Genomic DNA, 25,192 nt, shown 5'->3' with positions numbered 1-25,192 from the left:
GACAGTTTAGATTTTGGAGTCTGATGTAGGTTACCTGCTTAGGGGTCTTCCAGGGTGAATAGTGACCTGCAGTGTTGAGAGAACAAAAACATGCTTTAGACTAAAAAAAAAAAAAAAAAAAAAAAAAACATAATGAAAAAAAAATAATACTGATTATGAGATGCGTGAAAATGTATCTACGTTTTAAACATTGAATAAACACAAATGTAACAATGATTGCAGATGGTCGAAGGAAAACAACAAAAACTGGAGTGGAGTAAAAGCAAAATGGGCAGATCAGTTTCTGAAAACCACAGACAGATATGAATGTGTTGAAAAATGCACTGATTTAAAGCACCATCTATGTGACACATTTACATCTGAAGACTTATTGACCTGAGCACTTACAAAGTTTAAAGACTCTGCAAATGAGTCTTTTGCACAAGTACATGGATGCTACTAATGATGTGATTTATTTTGTGATTCACAAATGTATGCTCATCAGAAATTTTAATAACCTTATAATATAGACAGGGTTTCAGGCCTGGGGTCATTCACTACTGTTTTGCACATTTCTAACTTCAACAAAAGGATGACATGAGGTGTGAAAAAAAAAAAAAGTTGAAAACTGAAGTAATATTAAAAATAGCAATAAAACTAAAATACAACTAAGCATTTTCAACTTATCTACACTATTTCACCAACAGGAGTAATAAGTTTGAGAGCCAATTCTTTTGTGTTGTTGAGTTTTACTGTTTTCATTAAAATGTTGTTGCGACCATAACCTGCTCTTAACTGTTTTCACTGAACTGTTTTTTAATTAAATTTATTTTAATAAAATTTTTGGTGTCTTATAAATATGTCTATGTCTAAAAATATATGTATTATTATTATTATTATTATTATTAAATTTAAACTGAACTGCACAAATGTTTTAATGCTGTTACACACAAAGGCAAAAAAGGTATCACCACAAAAAAGGGTCACGTTGCTCATATAAACCCTTAAAACAAAATGGACCCTCTTTCTACAGAACTCATCTGAGATGAAGGATATAATAGACATGAGTGACCTGATTCTTCCTATAAATGTTGTTCGATAAAGGATTAAAACAGGAATATTTCACCAAATTCACTGTCTGATACGATCTGCAAATCTTTGGGAAAAGTACCCAAACACAGATATGAACCAGCATGTGTTTCTCAGCGTTTCATAATCTGTAAATGAAAATAAGTGTATGTGATAAATCTATCAGGGGCTCCAGATGTGGTGCTACAACACCCACAGGATCTGGAAATCAAAGTGGGACTTGCATGAATAAACCTCCCAATAAAGTGGTTTCACTTTAATACAGTGCAGTTGGGTAAAGGGCATGCATTCTCCTTTGGCTTTCACATTCATCTCAGTCTGACCTTTAAAAAGGTGCATGTTTCTGCTGTTTACAACAGTGTTTGAAAACAACACCCAGAAATCCACCTTGAAGTGTAAAAAGAATCAATAGATAAAAACAGAAAAAAAACCAGGCGATATATACATGTAGATTAATGACATGTATGCTTTAGTGTTATTTCTGTAGCCAAATTCAGAAGCTTGTAATAAAAGGTGCAATGTTCTGTACTCTTGATTCAATTTCTCTCCCTCCTGTCTTTCAAGTGCTGCCACAGTCTCCCCTCTCGGAAGCTTCAAGCATATGCAAATGGAGGGATCAAATTATGGAGTGACTACTCGAATTATGTGCCAGGCTTTCCCGTCTTGGACTGGTGAAACCAATCACACTGTAAAAACATTTGTCTCGCTGAGCTGCCAGTAGAGAGGTGACAACGTGGAAATTAACAAAAGCAATACAAAGAAATGTAGCAATGTTTTCCAGACCATCAGTTTCTCTCAGTCAAAATAGGCCAAGTAAGAAACAAAAGCATTACAGCAACTTTAACTCATGCCAATTTCACATTCAGAGCACACGGGACTATTTTATCAGCTGAAAATGAGGGGGAATACACAGCGTAAGGCAAAGAGAGAAGCTTTCTTTAAAAAAAAAAGGTCAGATAAAGTGGCTTTCTGTGCAGAATACCTGTGTCTGAGCCAGTAAAGACCTTGTGAGTAAAAGATTCATGAACAGAGCAGTTCTTGGAGTGTGTGACAGCCTGAGCTCAGCTGGACAGACAGAAGGGAGAGGGCATCACTGACCGAGGTGATCCTCAGGGCACAGTCACTGCTAACTCAAGCGTACCAGTCATTTAGTTGAACGTGTGTGTCACAGAGTCCCATGGTCACAAGTAAAAAAGGAGTGGAACAAGAAAAAGGAAAAGAAAAAAAAAACCCAACAAAACAAAAAATGGTTCAGAGGAGCTGTCCGTGGTGCTGAAGGCCCTTAAACATCACTTTGTTGTCTCTGCTGCTTTGAGCCCTGCAGTATTCCATTAAACTACTAAAGCTAACCAGTGACCCATCCAATTATAGGTGTCACCCATTCGATAACAAGAGCCAAAGAATCTGACTTTTTCAGGCAAGAATCCCAAAATCCAAACAACTGTTTTGTCGTGTTGTTTGGTATCTTCCCCTAAACCCAGGCAATAATTTAGGTAATGATGAATGAGGTTGGAGTTGTGCCTCGTCTTCATTTTCTGCATAAATACTCAATTAAACAGATCTGAACTGGAGAAGCTGCAGTCACCTATTTCTTCCAGTATTAATGATGCTGCGCTGATCACACTCAGCACCAGACTGTGCAGTGTGACAACTAAATAATGGGGAAAAATTTTAATTTACCGCGTCAACGGGGCAATTTGTAAGATTGAGATCCACAAAGTACCTCTGGATATCAACAAAGGTGGATGGCATTATATCACACAGCTGTGGTGTTGATGTCACCCCTGAATAAGGAAATGCAAAGGGTGGAAATGTATAGATATCAGATACTTCCATCACATCCAGACTCAATGACTGCAGTACCATTCTTTACTGTGCATCCTTAAACTCCAGTACTTCCAGAAGTAGCCTACCTCCTGCAACCTGTACCTGTTCCCATGACTACATCGTCCTGGTCCTTCAGAACCTCAACTGGCTCCCAACCCCACAGGACATTCAGCTAAAAATCAAAGCTTTTAATTCCCAATCCTATCTCACAGACCTTCAGCATCATGCATGGATTTAGAAAAGCTCTAAACAAATAAGATGATGATGATTATTACTATTATTAGTGCCATTCCTGTCATGTTGTCAGACCTGCTTAGATTGATGAATAATCCTTTTAACACAGTTTGACTTATGATCTGCATAAGTAACTGGTAGGCTGTTTACTTCAGGTGCAGTTATTGTTTGACAGACAAAGACAATTTCACACCCAGTCTGACCGGTTAGAGTCAGAAATGATCTGGAGGAGTAGGGGTAGGCGGAAACAGGAGAGCAGATACTTCTACTGGACAGGACCAAGTGAATTGATAAGTTTGTTCACTTCATGTAGGTGCACAAAAATGATGGTTTTCGCTGTCGCAATGTAGACTAAACTGTACATCATGGGGTTGATAACATGGAGTGATGACTTTTTTCTAAACCACAAACGTATATTATTGGAAAACTCCAACACACATTTTTCTACACCTTCATGGTGCCCAAAGCGCTTTAGAAGACCTCACATTCACCCATTCCCACATACCAGACCCTGGGAGCAATGTAGGGTTCAGTGTCCTGTCCAAGGACATTCCAACACATGGACAGTCGGAGCCAGGATTCAAACTGCCGACCCTTTGGTCATTGGACGTCCCGCTCTAACAACTGAGCTACAGTCACCCTTTAAACTTTAAGAAACTTGTTGTTATCCCTGAATTAAATGACACGTGAAAAGGTACTTTCACGCTCATCTTTACTTACACAATTTTTACCATATCACAAATTTGTCATATCAGTACTTGGACTCTTGTATGTTTTGTCTGTCTTGTGTGTCATTTCCTGTTTTATTTTGTTAATCCTCCTCTTGTGTCATGTCTGGTGTCTTTGCTTCCTCTCCCTGATTGTTTCACCTGTGTTAATTACCTGTCTCCGCCCTGATTTGTTCCACCTGTGTCTCATTGTCTTCCCTCCCTTCTGTGTATATAAGCCCTGTGTTTTCCCCTGTCCTGTGCCAGTTCGTATTCCTTCCTTGTGTTGTGTATACTTACCAGCGATTCTCTGAACCTGTTCGTCTGCCTGTCTGTTCGTTCCTGACCCGGTTTGTTCCTCGTCTTCTGAGCCTGCCTGATCCCTGTCTGTACCTCTGCCTGATTCTGCCTCACTGGTTTTCGACTTTTGCCTGGACTCACGGTTAGTGCTTTGCTTTATCCCCATGTACCGTTGCCTGTTTTCTGGATCCTCTGTGTATGACCTGGTCTGTCCCCTGACTCTCCTCTGTTTCCTCCTAGTCGGGTTACCCTCGTGTGCTCCCGACCCGGGCAGAGAGTTTCCCTTGCTGGTCTCGGACGCCGTGACGAATTCACACAGTCTGACCTGCGAAGACTCCTTAACGAAACCTTTTTGTGAACTGTTAATTTTGTCCGTGTTTAATAAACACTCTTTAACTTTATTCCTGTCTGTTGGTTGTGCATTTGGGTCCAAGTCTTGTGTCACTGGTTCTAACAAAATTAGCAACACTGGAAGAGAAAAAATACTGCAAAACACTGATAAGTAACATTGACTGAATAAATAATGAACAGAAACCTGCGAGACACACACACACACACACACACACACACATACACACAATACTACGTTTGTTCACCCACTCAAAAACACAGATCTCTTTAATTTTCCAACAAGAAGCTAACACTAGCCCCTCAATTATTTAAATGAGCCGATGATAACCCTTTATGAATATGTATTACTGTTTCATGGGGGATGCTGGCAGCTTCACATCAGATAACATCATGAGCAGAAAATGGATTGTATGCACTTCCTTTCTAAGTGTCCGATCCATGTTGACCTTAAAAACCATCTGCATTGTAGCTGTGTGGAAAATAAATTATTTAAAAGCTACATGGCTCAGTATGCATCAGGTTAAAACTTGAAACAGCATAATTTGCTTAAACATGCTCATACAATATATATAATCACCACTCTGTTCTGTTAAATCTCTAAAACTCCAAAACCAAGAGGAAACCAAGGTTAGTAATTCTGCTCCTCCCACACATACAACACTAACGTCTGCTCCTGTGATGTCATTCCAAAGACACTGCGGCCACAGCTTTGGCCTGGTTTAACTCCTTCTGTTTCTGCTATGATTCGATCTCAGCGTCTTGCCCTTCATGCACAAAGCCCTTGGCTGTCTTCCTGGGCCATCGATCCCTGGCGAGCAGCTGATCCAGGTCTGGGGCGGCGATGGCGGGGACAGAGCTGTAAGTGCGAACATGGCTGACAGTCTGTGATCTGCTGGCAGAAAACCAAACTCATCACTCTCTTGCCCTCCTCCTCCTCTTCTTTCTCTCTTTTGTTTCCAACTATTCTGTCTTGCACACACACATCCAATGAATCACTGTCTCATTACACACTGATTCCCTGGGAGGCTGGAAGAGGCTCAGTGAATCAAACTCTTCTTCTTCTTCTCCTCTTTCTTTACAAAGTGGACCTTCACCTCAGGTCTGTTTGGTTTTTAGACCAGCCTTTTAGACCTACCCATTATGAGTTCTGCCAACGATCTTACAAGGCATGTTGAAGAGCTCGCTCACCAACAGTGTGTGGACATCTCTGTCCGTCGAAGCAGCAGCGAAACTTGACGACCCCTGGGTTGGAGGAGGATAAGAGCAGAAGGCTGGGTATTCAACTTGTCAATCTGCCCAAATGTTTACTGGGACGGGTAGCCTATTGTATGTGTTCTCACACACACATTTTAGCGGTGCTAGCAAGCACCTTAAAAAAACAGATCGATCCATTTCTTTTTTTTAGATATTCATAATTTTATGTTTTAGAAAATAGAACAGTAGTAACAATCTAGGAAACATGAATATTTTTCCATACATTTGTTTCCATTTTCTATACTTTTCCAGACCTGGAAATGTATAAAATCAAGTTCCATACTTTTCCATACTTTCCATACTTGCGTAGGAACCCTGCTTCAGGTTCATTCATGATCTCAGGTGAAAGGTCAAACAAGAAAGCTGTTTCATAAGTTTTTGCAAGAATGGCATATAGTGTCTACCTGTTGTATAGGTTTGTGTACAACCTGTGTGACTCAAACTATGTGGTTCAGCGTGTGTGTGTGTGTGTGTGTGTGTGTGTGTGTGTGTGTGTGTGTGTGTGGGGGGTAGTGGTTGAGAGAGGGTGATGCGGCATATTAACAGAAGATAAATAAATGTGCACGTGTGAACGAGCCCAAACTCTGCAGCTAATTACAGTCCTGTGTCTCTACTGGTGTGGCAACCAGGACACAGCCTGTTAATGGTCTAGATAGCCACTAATGAGGCTGACTGCCATGCACACACAGGCAAACGCTGCTTTGCACACACAAGCACTATAATTACCAGTGATGAGAGACAGAGTGCCCATTTGTTGGACAAAAATGGCTGGGGAGTCAAACTGGGATTCAAGGGATGGCTAAATATCATAACTATCACCAGTATGGACTTTTTCATGGTGATAGGGCTTAATTGACTGGTTAGTTTGATCATGAATAGCTTCATATCTGGCCAGTGAAGAGGCGGTCAGCTCAGCCCTGCTGTCCCATCTCAGATGACAAACTCTTTGTAGAGCTGGAGCACATGCCAGGAGGAACATAAACAACACACTAAGAGCTGTTAAAGAATGAGTGGGCGAGTAAATGTTAATGTTCATTTGCACTATTCTAGTAACGTACTACTGTAAAACACCCAGAAATGAAAGAGACTAGCTAAGTATTGAGGAAGTATGAGTCAGATGTAGTCTTTATCTGCAAAAGGTCACTATTTTGCAGATAAAGAATAATGGGATGAATCTACAAAGTGCAAAAATGACACAGAAGACATTAACAGTCAAGGCTGTCACTGAGTCTTAACAAGTTGTTTTGATCCTAAAATTAAATACTACTTTTTTCAGTTCCAGGTACCTGTTGCTAAATGCTTTGTGCCTTTGTAGATCCACTGGGATCTGTAAGTTGTAATGCACATGTGTCAGTGATAAGCTGAGGCATGATATTGATAATATTGCTTTCAATTTCCTTTAAAAATATCCGATTGTTCAGGTTATTCACATTTTTTGTTTAAGGATAGTTTGTTATTGTAAACCTTTTCAAAATGTAATTCTAATGTTTTTGCACTAAAACAAACAAACAAATTTGGAGTTGTCATTATCTCTGGGTTATTATTCTATTATTTTACTGGTCCAACCTGCTTTAGATCATAGTGGGCTGAATGTGGCCCCGGAACTAAAATGAGTTTGACACCCCAATCTACAGGCTGTTAAAAAGCTTGAATAATGGGTGGACGTAACAGGGAATCTTAATGTAACAGAGGGAAAATACAGCAGAGAAAATGCAACCAAAATATAGTGAGAAATCAAAACATCTAAAAGTGTACCTTTAACCCCATTTTAGACCTAACTTCACACACAACATGATTCTGAAAACTGCTACAAAGTCAGAAAACAGGCAGAGGTGATCCATGTTTGAACGTGCAGGTGTGTATGTGTACTTCAGGAACATCTGTCTGACAGAGAATCACAAGACACTTATGCAGAACTGTACAAGGCTCTGAAAAGGTCATTTTTGTTCTGGTTTTACCACCCCTACAAAAGGCCTGCCTAAAAATTAGTATCCATTTACATGTTTGCTACATTTAGAATATTTTCACAGCTTTTTCCTACTGTCATACAGTGCTTTCCCACTGAATCCCTGTAGTGCTGTTAAACCTACAAACATCCCCAACAAAAACAGCAATTCAGCAGCATGTGCTGTTTCGTCACTATGGTGTTTAATACAATGTTTTTGACTCAAACTAACAAATTCCCTGATCCAAGCACTGGTTTTACAAGAAAAAAAATCACTGTCCTGGTTACCTCCGCCAAGGAGGTTATGTTTTTGCCAGGGTTTGTTTGTCTGTCTGTTTGTTTGTTTGTCTGTCCGATAGTGTGCAACATAACTCAAAAAGTTATGGACAGATTTTGATGAAATTTTCAGGGTTTGTTGGAAATGGGATAAGGAAGAAATGATTAACTTTTGGGGGTGATCCGGAAGAAATCCTGGATTCTGGATCACTTTGAAATTTTCGTTAACATTGTGGTAAATGGGGTCAAAATTTTCGTTTCCCAATATCTCGCTTAATTATTGACCAAAACTCATGAAATTTAACTCAGGAATTGACAATGGGGTCCTCTATCACATTTCAAAGGCTGATCCAGATCTGATCCAGAAGGTGGATTTTATTTTAAAAAATAAACGTAGGATTTGTATCACCGATTATGTGGGGAATTTTTGCGCTTGGCGGAGGTCTGCGCTCTCAGAGTGCTTTTCTAGTTATGAATAGAATGATATAAAGGCTCAAGTTCTACACTTTGAAAAATAAAGGAAGCTTTGTAGAATCTGACTGAAGGACACGTGGACTAAACATCTCTGAATAAAAGTGGAAACTAGAAGCACTCGGAGAGCGCAGACCTCCGCCAAGGCAGATCAGTGGCCCCCCCCCGTGGGCCCCCCCACCCCCGATCACCACCAAAATGTAATCATTTCTTCCTTATCCCATTTCCAACAAACCCTGAAAATTTCATCCAAATCTGTCCATAACTTTTTGAGTTATGTTGCACACTAACGATCAGTGGCCCCCCCTCGTGGGCCCCCCCACCCCCGATCACCACCAAAATTTAATCATTTCTTCCTCATTCCATTTCCAACAAACCCTGAAAATTTCATCCAAATCTGTCCATAACTTTTTGAGTTATGTTGCACACTAACGGACAGACAAACAAACAAACAAACAAACAAACAAACAAACCCTGGCAAAAACATAACCTCCTTGGCGGAGGTAACTAAGGTTATAATAGTTTTGGATTTTTCATTATAATTTAGTTTTATTAACTTTTGACTTTTTTCTCTCTAATTCAGTTAGTTTTTATTAGTTTTTAGAGCAGGTTTGCTAGTTTTTATTAGTTTTCGTTTTTTTCTAAATGCTTAGTTTTAGTATTAGTTTTAGTTTTTTCATATCTTTTATTTTCCTCGCCGTCGTATTCAAAGAAATCCCATAAAGGACTCCGCTTTCTCCCAACTTTAGTCTCCATGTTGCCAGGTAGAGTGGGGACGAGAAGACGACTCTAAACGACAAGTGACGAGAAGTGACAGACTGTGAAGTGTTGTATGATGCCGCTAGCTAAAATTGCTCGAGCAAAATAAATCAATTTCATATCAATCCGATATTGACAGACGAAAACAAAGGGAATTTTATGCACAATTTTAAAAAATAATTTTAGTTATATGTTGTAGTTATTGTTTCTTCTTTTAATTCTAGTTTTTATTTATTTAATTTAATGAAAATGACTTTACAATTCTAGTTGTTGTCATTTCGCTACTTTTCGTTAACGATAATAACCTTGGTGGAAACACCAATTTTTTTAGTGGCAATTCTTTTCAAAGGGGATGTGAGGAGTTGCTCTCACATACAAAATGCAGATTTAACATATTAATCGATTTTTATGTGCACCGTCACTTACATTGATGCTATGATTCATTAGCGTTGATTCATATGATTCTGTCTGCAGCTCAACAAACATGTTTTATTATTTAGTAACACTTCAAAGCCTTCTCTTAAAATAAAACTGATGAAAAATAGCAGCCAAAAGAGGCCATGGTGGTGTGAATGATGCAGCTGTTCATGGTTTTATCATGAGGTGAACATTTTTTTGTTGACGAATGGCCCAATAACTAATAGAACAACTCCATGAAAGGGACACATCATTCACTACTGACTGGATAAAGCCAAACAAAATAACTCCATCAACAAATGATTATGAATATATGAACAAATGAGGTGACATGCAGTGGTAATCCAAACTGATATCAGCCTTGGTGTAAATATGACATGGCTGAAATAATGAGTTAATGAATCTACTTGAAAGAAGAAAGTCTTGAATTATGAGCAAATGCACTCAGCGAGCATTTTCTCTTACTAAAAAGGATGAACATGTGGGATGCTGCACTGGTCTCCTACACAGACATGAATCTATTGTTACAGCTTATTCTTAAGGCTTTTTTTGTTTGAACTAAAACTTTAAAGTGAAAAAGGAAAATCTGAAGCTGTGCTGCAAAATTTAAAGTGTGCTCAATGCCATGAGAAGGTTCTTCTTTTGTTAAATGGAAGAGTGCATACCTCAGCCAAAGTTCACTAGAATTACAGTACTATAATTCAACAAAACAGCAAAAATGCTACAAAAAGCAGCCGATAAAACATTTCTAGCTTTCACCCATTCTTACGGATGTGCTCCAGATTTTTGGGAGTTTATCTTTTGCCAATGCTCTATTCTTATTAACTTTCACAGCAGACAGTGCAGTGGTATTTGCGGTGGTGTACAGATAAACAGGACTGATAATATAACCTCTTTGCCCCATGTAATAAACATTAACATAACATACAACATAAACCTTAAAATGGATGTGGTAATAATGCACTGCCGAAAAGCCATGTGTACGCTCTGCATTTTAACAATAAGCCGCTGCTTCAGTCTTTGCTGTGTCCATGACAACACCAAGTCGAGGCAGAGGAGCTTCACTGAGCACAGACTGCAAAACTCCGCCTCTCTCCCATTTCATTTCTCACTCTGTAGTTACATTACCTGCCCATTATTTCTGCGCTCTAATCTCATTTATGTTTCTACTTCAGTGACTCAGTTTCATCACTTTCCCCTCCTTTGTCTCCTTTGTACATGTTTGCATATATGTGCATTTATTCTTGTGCAGTTAAAGATCTAAGGCATACACAGAAGGTGCATGTGAGAGAGAGAAATCTACATGGACGACTGTAATTACTGATGAGGCTCCAACTGTGGACCACCTCCGCCCTCACACAGTCACTTGTGATTTTGTTTTACTGCTGGACATTAGGAGTGTGTCGTCATAGCAACGGGGGAAAGCAACCTGTTGGACTCTGGCTGTGGGAGTAAGAAACATGATGGAGTTATGAAGGTGGAAACCCTTGTCTGCTTTCCTTCAATGCAGTATGAGTGTGTTTGTGTGTCCCTCCTGTGAAGTGCAAACTCCGTCTGCAGGATAATGATAATTCAGTCATGTAGAAATACGCATAATTGTAAACCCGGTCAGCTCTCAGTGCTCGCATATCCTGTTTTTCAGAAAAAGTGATGAGCTTTGTGCTTTTCCTTGAACTGGCAAATATTTGAAGAAATGCATGAGAGTGGTTTGGTGATGTCATCAGTCGGTCGCCTCTGAATTAATTTTACTGACTAGTGGTGTCCTTAACAAGAGACACGGTGGGTTCAATTAGACTGTGGCCAATGTCCAGTGGTCCTGAGGATGGGGCCAAATTGTGGTGTGTTAAAAGGTGGTGCATCACTCCAGCAGCACGGTGACAGTTTTATTACGACTGGTAATAGCTTGGCTAAACGCTTGGAGCGGGGCTCTCTGAGGACGTTAGGTGTGAAAGGGAATCAGCTGCACCTCAGATCTTAGAACAGCTGAGAGTCAAATGCAGGTCACACTTCAACCTGAAAAGAAAAGCCTACACTTGTTTGTTTCTCAAATGTAAGGAAATATAATTCATAAAACACTGATTCTAGTACTACGTAAGTACAGAATTGCAACAGTTTGACATATGGAGTTTTAATGGACAAGTTCATAATCTGTCTTCAGTATTACTTAATCAGTTTATCACTTCATTATTTTTGTCTGTATATCTGAACACAGTGGGTCCAAATACACTAAAATAAACATACAACTCTGAAGTGGTCATTTTGTCTTATCACTTTAATTTGCGGTCCTATAAAACAGGAAACATCATAAAATGCTCACATTTTGACTGGAAGCAACAAGCATCTGGCCTGATCAGTTAGTTATGGATAATAAAAAAAACATGTATTTGACACTAGTGGGTCAATGTGCATGTAAAGTAACAAACTTTAAGATTGAATTTTAAAAAAAGGAAAACAATATTAATCGTCTTCCTCAGGCTGATCTTGGATCTTTTTAATTTGGTGGTGTTTTGCTTTTTATTTTTTATTTTCTTAATATATATATATATTTTAGACATTGATTGGAACTGACATTTGATTTTGTTCATCTTGGATTGTTTTTATTATAGTTTTTGATGTGGTTGAATTTTATATTATTGTTACTGCTCTTTTTAATGCGTTCCTTAAATTTTGTTATGTGACGCACTATGGGCTGCATCTGTGTTTGATACGATGCTATATAAATGAAAGTAAGTCTAGCATTCTGTAAACAAATTGAGTAAGTACTTATCAGTGAATCAATCTGTTGACGAATACTTTGTGCAACTGTAGTGTTCATAACAACGCCTCGCTATAATTTTCTATTTTAACAACAGGAAAAACCACAGAGGTAAAATCCAACAAATGAATATAACATCTTAACAAAAATAACAGAACCTTAGCTTTACCACATAAATAATCTGGATGTGTGGTTTCCTGTGGAGTTGCTCTGCTCCTTGTTTACCTGCATCATGAATAAAAACATTTACAGGGAAAAAAAATTCAAAGCCTTATTGTGACCATTGTCTCCCAGGAGTGTGTGAAGTCTCTGATCTTAATGAGCTTAACGTCTGACTGTGTTTTCCTAGTTAAATCCAAAACATACTCTTAGGAGATGTCTTTAATCACACTGAGAAATATTTAATATGCTGGCATCTTCTCTTAGCTTTACTTATTTCCACACATATTTGTGACATATGCAGCCATGATACTGTAACTGCAGACTGGGTGGCACTGACGCTTTTTTCACCTCAAGCACCCACAGCTTGTCATGTCACAGGAAATCAATGCAAACAGATGTGACACTGCACCCTGGAGTATTGTTGTGTAGTGGAGCTAAGCCATATCCAGTTTTGGAATAATGAGAGAAATATAGCATGTAAATAAGGCTGCCGTTCTCTCCACGGGCCAACAGGCGGCTTTTTAGACAGGAGTGCTCGCTTCGACCTTCTAAAGCTCTGCTGTGAGTGAAGACCCCGGACAGATGGCGAGAGCGCTTCACTCTTAGCAATCTGCACAGATGGGAGGAGTGTGTATGTCTGTTTGTGTGTGTTGAGAGACTGACGATTTTGAAGACAGTGGCTGGAAACTTTTAACCTCTACTGTGTGTTTTACTAGAGAACATGTAAGGGATCAATGAGTGACATTTGAGACTTTTTAAGACAATGATCAAACATTTTAAGCCACATTTCACCTTATCTTTGTTGATGAATATGATATAGACCTGAAATCAAAATCAAATGACCATATTTAATTTGTACCCAAATGAGATGAAAGTGACAAAGGGCAAAAAAGAGTTGGAAAAAAAAAAGGGGGGGGTGGTCAAAACGGAAGTTGTGCAAAAATACAACAGCCTGAAACAAATCCAAAGCACTCAAAAATAGTGATAAAACTAACAATAATAGGGACACCATCGTCAGTGAGTTTTGACTACACAGTCTTTGTCAGGGCATAATGCAAAAGATGAGCCTTTTTTTTTTTTCTGTGGACACACTGAAGAGGACCTACTCCCTCTGTACAGGGTGGGGAAGCAAAATTTACAATATTTTGAGGCAGGGATTGAAAGACCGTGTATGACCCATTAGTTTATTGAAAGTCATGAGAATTTATTTGCCACAAGAAAATTGACATAATAGAAAATGTTTTTATTCTATGTGTCCTCCTTCTTTCTCAATAACTGCCTTCACACGCTTCCTGAAACTTGCGCAAGTGTTCCTCAAATATTCGGGTGACAACTTCTCCCATTCTTCTTTAATAGTATCTTCCAGACTTTCTCGTAATAGTTTTGCTCATAGTCATTCTCTTCTTTCCATTATAAACAGTCTTTACGGACACTCCAAGTATTTTTGAAATCTCCTTTGGTGTGACGAGTGCATTCAGCAAATCACACACTCTTTGACATTTGCTTTCCTGATTACTCATATGGGCAAAAGTTTCTGAAAAGGTATGGATAATAGTGTTAGGTATGATTATGACATCAATATATGTTTGGTTTCAAAACAATTGACGTAGTGCCTGCTGAGAAAAAACAACTAAATGTTCATTGTAAATTTTGCTTCCCCACCCTGTATATGTAAAGGCTCATTCTACAGTAATAAAAACAAGACTACTGCTATTTCGAGATTGTTATACCCTGATAAAATATCTATATTATTATTATTATTCCAAATAAAATACCAACTATATCCCATTTATGCAGTTAGATCCTATAAATCCAACTCACTTAACATTGAAGTCCTAACCTTATATTTAAACACAACATATTTAAACACTTTAAGACTAAATTCTGATAATTGGATTACAGACCCAATAACCCCAGTACCACATCAAACTATATTTAGTCCTTGTAGAAGCCAATAATGTAATAACAACCAATAATGTAATAACAGCCGATAATGTAATAAATTTGCTATTTTTAAAATGTAATAGGCCAATAATGTAATATCTGGCCAATAACATAATAAAAGTCCTGAACCAATAATGTAATAGCTTTTGGCCAATAAAGTTATAACTTATGACGTTATTGGCTCAGTTATTACATTTGCAAAGAATTTTTTTTTTTACCTGGCCAATAACAAAATAACCAGCCATTAAGTTATAACGTTATTGGCCAAAAGTTATTATGTTATCGGTTCAGGACTTTCATTACGTTATTGGCCAGATATTACATTATTGGCCTATTACATTTTAAAAATAGCAAATAGCAAATTTATTACCTTATCGGCTGTTATTACATTATTGGCTTCTACAGTCCTTCCTCTGTTGTCTCTCCTATATGTCACAGTTTGTTTCAAAGCTGTCTTCTCCTTCACTTTGCCACACCTCATCAGCTACAGTTTCACCTGGGACCCCCAGTTGCCGTCCTCTCCCTCATCAGCACCCACCCTCTCCACCTGTTGTTCACAGGTGTGCCAAATCAGCTGGCCAGCATATATGCAGCTCTAGTTCAACTGATCATGCCTGACTCTCCAGCGCTCTGTTCCTGCATGACTTCTTGGCTCCGACCCCATCTGATTCTGTTCATGTTTCCTCATCTCTGCCGTGGTAAGCCGACCCACCTTCCAAACCTGACTACGAGATTTGCCTTCGTTTTTCCTGTTCTGTCTTCTGCCTGTGATGGCGTGGCGCTTACTGGTCTTGGTTTCCCTGAGCCCCGGTGTTTCTTTCCACATCTGAGTTTTCTGCATCTCCTCAGTGAGGGAGCTGCCTTGTAGCACCGTATTATGTGATAATGGTGCAATATGTAATAATTTTTCACCTCATTATGTAATAATGCAGCATTTTGTAATAAAATTCTTGAACGCATTTTGTAATAAACTTTACAGCATTTTATAACTTAAATGTAATGTGTCTTCCAAATTTCAGTACACCAGTAAGTTTCTTGTCAGTAATACTTAATTATTGCAGCTTTTGTCTCTAGTTTGCAAACACATTCTCCATTATAATGAATACAGTTACATTTGGTTTAGGTTTAATCAATGAAACATCCTACTAGTTTTTTTAAAATGAATTATAATTAAGCTGGAATGCTTAACGTTCCGCTGGTATTATGGTTTTTCCAATCAAGGAATCAATCTTGATGATTTATTACATAATGCACCAAATTATTACATTTCCTTTATTAAAAAAAGTGCTATACCCACATTTTGTAATAACTGTTGGAATATGTAATACATTATTACAAAATGCGGCAAAGTTTATTCCAAAATGCATTGAAAAATTTTATTCCAAAATGTGGCATGTTATTATAAAATGTGGCGTTATTACATAATGAGGTGAAAAAGTATTACATTATTACATATTGCACCACTATTACATAAAGCGGTGCAACATGCCTTCTCTGTGGTTGTGACTCTTCAAATCTGAGCATCACACCTCCTGAGCTCTCCCACAGCCTGATCGTTACCTGTGTAACATTTCAATAAAACTTTTGGAAGTGTTTATCTGAGTGTGTTACATTTGGGTCCTCCATCCTGTACACCACCCATTTCACTATAATCGGAATCTTTGCCTCTGATCATATTCTTTCTGCTTGTTGGCTTTCAGCTCACTGACAGACACAGGCAGCCTAATAAAGAATCAAAATGGCAATCAATCTATTCAGAGGACGCTGCTGACCTTTGTGGGCGAGTCTCAGTGGCGTCTGTGGCGCCAGGCAGTTGGCATTATGATTGGTATGTGACATTACACAACAAAAAGTGGAAAACGTCAGAACTACAAACTGTTTCACTGTGGTTTTGGCTGTGAACATCTGTGCAGTTTACATCAGTTATGTCAAGCCACGACAAATCAAGGACAGGTAAACTCAAAGAGGGGAATTGTCTCACTATTTACAACAAGCTTACAAAGACAGATCTCATCTAGTGGCTTGATGAGGATCTGCTGTTGCTGTTTTGAGATTTAATTAAAATCTAATGTTTTAATCTTCGACGTCAGTGCTTTGGTGGAGTCATTGCTGGCAGATGCACAACTCGACAATTCAATAAGAAAGCAAGCTCATTTTACAGGAAGATCACATCAGGTTTACACACAACTAAAGTCCTGTCGCTGGAGCTGTAGAAAAGACATGATGGTAAGTGCAACCTCTCTTTCAAAGACATCGCCATTACAAGTGAGCTGTCTCAAAGTTCCTACTGTTTTTGAGGATGGCAAGACAAATGTTACTACACACTTCACACTGTCTTCACAATCTACAATATGCCACACACTCAAAGATCATAAGAACAGTTTGCTACTGGTTGATTCTGCAAATAACAACCCTATGTGTGACTCACGGCAAAGTGCAGTGCATAATTATGATTGTCAGAGGGCCACATGTTCTGAAAAACAGTGGGGAGAAAGCACTTCAGAGCCATTTGCAGTGTTTTGTGGAAGAGCTGTGTAGAAAGGGCTACTACTTTTGACATGCTTTAATTTTAGGTGCATTCATTCAGAGCTGAAAGGAGAAGGTAGGATTTGTCATACATGCAAATCTGACAAACACAAAAACAGGCTTTGAAAATAACTCAGCACTGTGCATGAACTTCAGTGAAGCGAAATTTATCAATCACTCGCCCTGTGTAGGGCAGAGCGATGGGGTGAAAGAACATTTTACCCAACACCAATAAAACAAAAGACTAAAAGCCTTTTCTTAACAGTGTGATGCTAAAATGTGGTGCAGCAACACAGAAAATCTAGTTCCAAACCTCTGCATGATGGCTATGCAAAGTGGGTATGGTGTGAATTTCCATGTTGCACTGTTCCATTTTGGTTAAAAAAAAAAAAAAATCATATTTTTGGGATGGCCATGGAGCATTCTGAAGCCCTGTTGTGGTCATTTTCCCTACACATCAACAAGAGAAAACACACCAACAACTGTGAACCAATCAACACTGAGAAACAGGCAGTGTGCTTGAGGTGAGCATTTTCCATTGCCATTTCTCTCCAAAATGGGAGATCATTATTTGGGATTATTTTTTTAAACAACTTTTTGCTATTCATGAGGATATTCTCATCTTTGTGGTACTTGGTAATGTCACGCCTCTGAGATGCTTGACTCATTGCCAAAGGGACACAAATAGTGCATACAAACAGTCCAGGTTGTGTGTCTTAGTCATAGTCGAAGCAAGGTTGCATACAACAATTAATAGTATATATTGGATCAAAGGATTTCATAATCAAATGTATTTTTCTGCTGGTGAAAATCAACTGACATTGAGGTTCATCTGAATATTTTTTCTTCAGCACAAGTTTTCTGCAGGGGTTTGCAAGAAACTACAAAATCAGTTTTCAGTAATTTCTCTGCAAATTTTTCAATGTAAAATCCCTGCTCAGCATGAAATGGCTTCAGGAAGGGCACTAGAGAGGAGGCTGGTATCAGTCAGCCATTGCTGTACCCTGCAGAACTGTATGAGAGGTTTCTGTGGTACTTGGATTAGAGCGAGCACACAGACACATTTGGCTACAACAGCAAAAGATGGTGAAGATCAACTCACATGCAGATAGAAGGACAAATACAGAGTCAAAGTGGAAAGATTAATGTGCTGCTGCTGAACTGTCCCTACCTGCAGCCACTCATCTGATCTTACCTGTTCCCCCTCGCTGAACCACCAGGCTGGTCTCGGCTCCCACGGCGCACTCTTTGAGCAGCTCCACCACCTGTGTGTGTGTGAATCCCTGCACTGGCTGCTTGTTTATCTCCACTATCAGATCCCCCTCGAAGAGGCCCGGGCAGCCCTGAGGCTCCAGGACCTGCTTCACTCGTTGGCCTGTGGCGCTGTCCGCGATTGTGAAGCCAAACCCGTCCATGCCCTTCACCATAGTGAGAGACAACAGCTCGCCCTGGGTCGCCCCTGATGACGCCATGGAGACGCTGTCAGGGGGCGTAGTTCCAGTGGTGGGAGGAAGTGAGCCGTCTAAATGGGTATCGCCCGGATGAGGGGTGAGCAGCTGTTGCTGGGCGTTGACCTGCTCTTGAGTGGGGTCTGCGACGAAGCGGGCCGTGCGAGAGATATAGTCCAGGTAGTTGTCGTAACCCGTCCTGCCATTGACCATGATCGGCCGCTGGTCCATGATGCCCAGTGGGGAGATAATGGTGGTGGTGTTATTGTTAGTGTTGGCAGCGTCCTCTGGATCGTATGGCAAAGGGTATCCACGACACAAAACCAGAGTGACGCTTTGACCGATGGGCACCGACTGGAAGAGTTTGACCACATCAGCGTGGGTGGTACCAAGGACACACACGTCATTGATGTAGACAATTACATCACCTGAAGAGGAGAGAAAGGACACAGAGAAACATGAGAGGTAGTGTAGGTACAGCTGGAGAGAGTGAAAGTGAAACCAGCACTTCCAGATTTTATTACAAAAGTCTGAAAACTCAATCAAAATCACACAGACATTTGTAATAATTTGTTACTAATAGTTCAGTTTTATCATATAATGAGTTGCATCATCGTCAATGTTTAGCAGTTTGTGTAGTCAGCATTTCACTCCATTGTCTTAACTGGGAAGGGAACTTAAAGAAAAATAGGTTAAACGATCTTGATTATTGAATATTTTGGTCTTTAGTTTCCTTCAGTGAATGCTTCTTGGCACTGACCTCTGACTGGATTCAAGTTATAGGTAAAAACTACAACTAAAAAGAAAGATAGAAAAGAAAGAAGACAAAAGACAACTTACACTACAGGACAGTAGAGTGATAACATAGGTAAAGGGAAAAACATAATATCACACAAGTGTATAACACTGTTATGGAAGGTGTACTTTATCAATATTATAAATCAATAGTTGCCAAAGGGTTTAACTGCATTAAATAAAAAATGATTAAAATATTAACTACTCTAGCAGTGTGATAGTGTGATATTTGTATATGGTCAGCAATCCCAGGTACAGAAAGACTGATGAAAGAAATGCTTAATGAGATATTGCAAAAAAAAAGGATACATTTGCAAGATATTAATAAATACTACAAATTACAAAAACTCGTGCTAGAGCATCTGCTCATTGTATGATTAAAGGCTCTGGCTTCCTCGTGGAGTACAGCCCTGGTATCTTCCTCCATTTCCCTTCCAGCCATAAACCACTTCTACAGATAAACATGACCAACGATAATGTCTTATCTGCCTTTCATGGGTAAAATAGTACAGATGACAAGTGGCTAAAATGTTTGCCTTTTATGGGACCAAGTGCTTTATTTGCTGACTGCAACACACTACACTCTAGATAAAAAGTAGCTGACAATTAAATGTTCTCAAACAAAAGTGCTCCACATCCACACTTATCTTCGCCTCAACCAAATTACTAAATATAGTGAGTTGTGCTCCACTGGTGCAGGCACCATGCAGATTTTTTAAAACACAATGCACAATCCATATTAAAGTCTGACAAACACCATTACCTGGGTTGATAATGAAAACAATTATTTTCTAATTGCAATAATTGACAGGTTCTTTTGAGCGAGGGCAGGGGTGTCTGTGAGTGTGTATGGAAGAGTGAGATGGTGAAAAGCAAAGATCCTTCATGATTAATAAACAAAGCATGTGCTTAGTGATTGGCTCTCACCTCACTAACCCTAAGCTGCATCCTATCTAATTCTCCTGAAACAAGAACAGGAGATTATAAAAGCACTAATGGCTTGGTCAATGACACTTTTACTGAAACACCATGGCAATTTATATTGATTTTCTGGATTGGATGTTGCAGCTGAGAACCGTTAACCATTCAGTAGCTTGGGTAACTGCAGGTTGAGACATAACTAAGATGTTCACACTCTTACTGTAAACTGTTTTAGGTAGCAGTTGAGCAGTGGCTTTTCAAGTTTTAATACTCCACTGGTATTGACAAAATGGGCTCACACCTTGAGGCAACATGACGTGAGAGACTTTTTAATTAATCTTGGTAAACGTGGATGACATTTGCCTTGAGAGCTGGTGTCAGAATCAATAGCAGAGCACAGCGGCAGAAAACAAATGATAGAGTCATGACCTCAAATCACCCTCACTATGCTCACAGATCTCATTCTTTATGAGCAGAGAGGAACAGCAGCAAGACAGAGAGCGTCAAGTTATTTTACAGACACAGGAAACGCCTGTGCTGTATAGTCCTACGCTGCACCATAACTCAAACCTCTAACTATGTGACCATGCACACAGCTTTTGAATATATATGATTGAGTTTTGAAGAATCATTATGTTCCTATCCCAGTTCTGTTTTCCTTTCCATGGCAGAATGCATCCAACATTAAGGCACACTGTCATCAACTTATTTGAGTTTGGACACAGTAATAATATTACCTAAACCAAAGAGCCCCAATAGACCAAACAAATGCAGCTTTTCCACTGCTGGTATCAGTTTGACTAAACTTGACTTGACAAGGCATAACTAGGCTCAGTTTGGCCACTAGTACGCAGCATTTCTCCTTCAGGCATAGTACTTAGCGTGGCTAGTTATCAGTGATGCAGTGTAAACTATTGTGTTATGTTGTGCTCAGCATGACGGTAGTTATGAGCAATGCAAGAATGGAAGAGAATGAAACTTAAATCTGTGAGTTATAATTTCTAAAATGAAACATTATATTAATATTTTTCCAGGTGAAAATATGTTTGTTTCGACTTCAAATCTGTGGTCGATTTATCAACATGCAGCCAATTTGAAAATTTGCTCCAATGTTTTCAAAGATTTCTCTCTAACTTAGCATGGTATTCCACAGTGCAACTCGATAACACACACACATACTGATGCAGTGACAATTCTGAATGGATAAATCCATATGTGGCTTGCTTTTGCCTGCTTGGAACCTTTGGTGAAGGTGGGACTAGAAATACTATATGATCAGATCGTAAATGTCAAAAAAGTTGTGCCAAGTCAAGGCGAGTGGAGCTGATACCAGTCGTGGAAAATGGGCAAAGCTGTGCCTTTTGCATTTTATGTGGCAGCCATAGGAGAGGTTTGGAAAGTATTCTGCTGTTTGCAACAAGCTATTTTACAGCTAAACAACACTAAATATACACATCAAACCTTTAAGAGAGGTTGAAAATTGACAGAGATTGACACAAGAGAGAGTTTAGTCTGGATCTGTTTTTACCTTTTCCTGTTGTGAAGTTACTTAAACAAGAAAAAACATGTATGCTGATAACATAACCTATTGACACCCACTTTGAAAACAGTCTATCTGTAAATTCTCTATTGCTCCTTGTAGCAGCAGGAATCCAAGATAAATATATCTCAAAACTTTGGCAAGAAAGGTACAGTGTGCATGGCTGCAAACTGCCCAAGATTATTACAAAATATGCATCTGAATTGATCTCTATAAACTCACAACTCCAGACAAACACACGCATTGAAATTCTGGCATCAACACGAAAAACGCAGCCCTCCCTCTATTCACCACAAACCCTCCTGCCACACTGACCTTCCAACTCACTGTAAACACACACTCATGGCAAGACCCACACCCACAGGTACTTCACCTTTTACACCGCCATCCTTGCCTATTCTTTATCACATATTCATCCCTGCTTAGTGTTGAGTGCAGCCCGTTGACAAAATACGAGGTCTCTGTGGCCCTGCAGAGACAAGGCCGTGATAACGGTGCTGTTTAAAGTCTCAGCGGGGTGTAACCATTTGTGAGACGCTGCCATCATTTCAGTGTGTTTGTATTGTCGAAGGTCAGGCCAAAGAGAGTGGCATGCACTCCAAAACTCATTACAGCCGTGTCATACTTGCAAGAGTAATTATAAAGAGATTTGTTTGGCCTCATCTTAAGATTTTTCTCCTTCAAGTGTTTTTAATTAAAAATTCTCACAATGCCATTGTGTTTATCACCTCTTCTCTGTAGAACAAAAACCATACTGATTGTTCAATGTCATATTTCAACATAGACCATAAACTGAAAAAGATAACTTTTTTTAGCACAGTATCATCTATTGTAACTACAGTGAAAATCTGAAAGTTCATTTCAGTGTGTTTTTGTTTAAAATAAATCAGATGAAAGCATTACAGTTCAGACAAAGATAACATATTTGACTATTACTAAAGTTAATTTGAAACAGTCTGATCTAAGATGCTGGTATTAGTTTAATTACACAGTAACTGTCAATGGATAAAAGGAAACTGGTTTTGTCTAATGTTCTCTGAATCGAGCACTAGCTGTTATAAAACTGACTTTAACTTATGACTGTCATCAGAAAATGCAAAGATAAATGCATTTAAGTAATTAGAAATAAAGAGCTGAGGGTTGATGTCAAGGGGGATGAGAAAAAGATGGAGACCAGTTGAATAGAAGACATAAAATGAGTGTCAGGGGTTTCTTTGGTATTTCTGGATATAGCAAAAATGAAACTATTAAATGAAAATAGGAGGAAGGAGGGGTAAACACAAAATGTTTTATGTCTAATAATGTAAGGGTAAGTTTTATTTATAATCAGAGGAAATACTTTGGGCTCATACACCCATACATTCAAAACCCCAACACATTGATGACCCAGTCTTATAGACTGTTTAATAAAGCAAAGTCTCTCTGTTATTTTAGTATTAAGGAAGCTCCCTAGCCATCTTACTTTATGTGTGATAAATGACCACTTTATGCACTGTGCTTGCTCCAGCCTCCACAGATAAAAACATCATTGCATACTGAGAGCACTGACAAACCCACTACTGTGTTCTCTTGACCTTTAATACAGCTGGTCTGTCCCGGTGTGTGTGCGTGTTTGCGTGTATCTGATCATACATGCTGCAGTTCCTCCCCCATGTGGCCACAGCCAGGAGTTATGGAGCTCATAAAGTCCCCTCATGATTAATGAAAGAGCAAAGTGTTGCAGATGGTGCACACACAAATGCACGCACAGACACACAGACACACAATTTACGCTTGGCAAGTTGCACCTGCACATTTCCACATACAAAGACATGCATACAACACATGCACACACCAAATGTGTACAGTGTAGTGTATAGTTGTAGTGGTGCATAGTTGTAGTGGTGCATAGTGTGTGTGTTTATCTGTGAACTGACTTATAGCTATTTCATCACATAAAGGTTCATAAAGTCCACTGTGTACTGCATATACATCTTTGTGTGTAAATATCTGTACCTCATTTACTTGAATTTGCTTCTGTGAAGGCTACACTGCTTACAAATGACAAACGTGAGGCTTGAAACCATGTTATTTGTGGATATATTTGGAGTGATTAAAAAGTGAAACCTTTACAAAAATCGATGTATTAGTTTTGGGAATGACTGCAAATTCTGAATTTGTTGTTTGCATGCAAGTCAGTAGTTCCAATACACATGCATCATTGTGGTGAATGTCTTTTAAGGTGCCAGGCAGGAAACAACACTGAATTGAGTACAAGTACTGTTACTATGGTGACATTCGAATTACTTCTGCAAAAATCTCCTAAAAAAAAAATAGAAAAAATAAATAAATAAATAAATAAAATGTAATATTGGTAAAAACTGTTTTCATAGTGTCTGGTTATACTACAGTGTTGTTTCACATCATTCATAGTCCTACACATATCCTCTATCAAATCTGACAGCAACTAAAAAAGAATCAGTCCTTTAAATGAGACCAAGGAATTTCTTCTTATTCACATGACTGGGATTCAGAGTAATTTATGTCTTTTGCATCAGTTTGTTTTTACACTACTTCATCTCTCTGACATCATTTCCATCTTTACCTAGGATGAACAACAGGCTCACTATCTTGGCTTATAAAATTATTTCCCAACATTTTGTTAATAGCGACAGATTATGTAACTTTTGTTAATGTAACACTGGTAATTTAAACATAATATATTGTACCTCAAGATAAACATAGTTAAGCAAAATAAAATAACATTAAAAGTATCTAAATCTCGAAAACATACTTTACTATGAGAGCAAATGTAATTTGTAAAGTAAGTAACCATCCATGAATACAGGCTAAAAATGTGTTTTTGTTTGTCTGCTTGGTTTGACTGGTTCTCAGGCTGTGTTTCATCCATGCCTGAGGCTTACCTGTGGCCATCTTTCCATCTGCTGCAGCAGGCCCATCAGGGATAACGCTCTTAACCTGCAGGAATTCATCAGGTTCGTCCCCTCCGATTATGGTGAAGCCAAAGCCCATGTTGCTCTTTTGGAGTGATGTGGATAAGAAACTGCCTTTCAGCTGAGTCGGATCCCGCGTGAACAGTGGCTTCTCTATAAACAACACAGACATAATAAATTACAAATATACAAATATCAGTGTGAGGCCTTCAAAGCAAAGACAGGAGGGACCTTTAAAGCTGGTGCAGGGCGGTGCTCATGGGTGGGGGCACAGGTGAAGCTTGTCCATTAAAGATATGGGTGTAGCTGCAGGAAAACTGGCAGGGTATAATATTAACTGCAAAACTTGGAAAGAGGTGGGGCTGTGATGCTGAAAGGTGCAGGTGGGGTTGAACAGGTTTGCTCCCGTGCCAACTAGAAATGCAAAACCCTTCCCTATGAATCTCGAATATACCAAACCATTGTCCGTTCCTGTGTCCCATGCTGGGATATGGTGGGCAGAAAGGGTGCAGGTCAATGACGCAATTCTTCAGTCCCAAGGCTACCAGGGAAGCAGCAA

The 25,192-nt window shown here is 39.1% G+C and overlaps 1 protein-coding gene across 1 annotated transcript in view; it reads right to left on the bottom strand.

The window, feature by feature from the left end:
• Positions 1-25,192, bottom strand: part of LOC115429087 (membrane-associated guanylate kinase, WW and PDZ domain-containing protein 2-like) — a 145,908-nt gene that overhangs the window by 87,184 nt on the left and 33,532 nt on the right. The window contains exons 7-9 of the mRNA XM_030148336.1: positions 24,604-24,786; positions 18,192-18,872; positions 35-66 (exon numbers count right to left, since the gene is read on the bottom strand). Coding sequence (XP_030004196.1) covers positions 35-66; positions 18,192-18,872; positions 24,604-24,786 — 896 coding nt within the window. The remainder of the gene's footprint in view (positions 1-34; positions 67-18,191; positions 18,873-24,603; positions 24,787-25,192) is intronic.

This window comes from Sphaeramia orbicularis, chromosome 12 (assembly GCF_902148855.1).
Source record: "Sphaeramia orbicularis chromosome 12, fSphaOr1.1, whole genome shotgun sequence".
Lineage (NCBI taxonomy): Eukaryota > Metazoa > Chordata > Actinopteri > Kurtiformes > Apogonidae > Sphaeramia > Sphaeramia orbicularis.
Note: the sequence above shows the minus strand (reverse complement) of the source record. Positions and strands in the feature narration are given on the sequence as shown.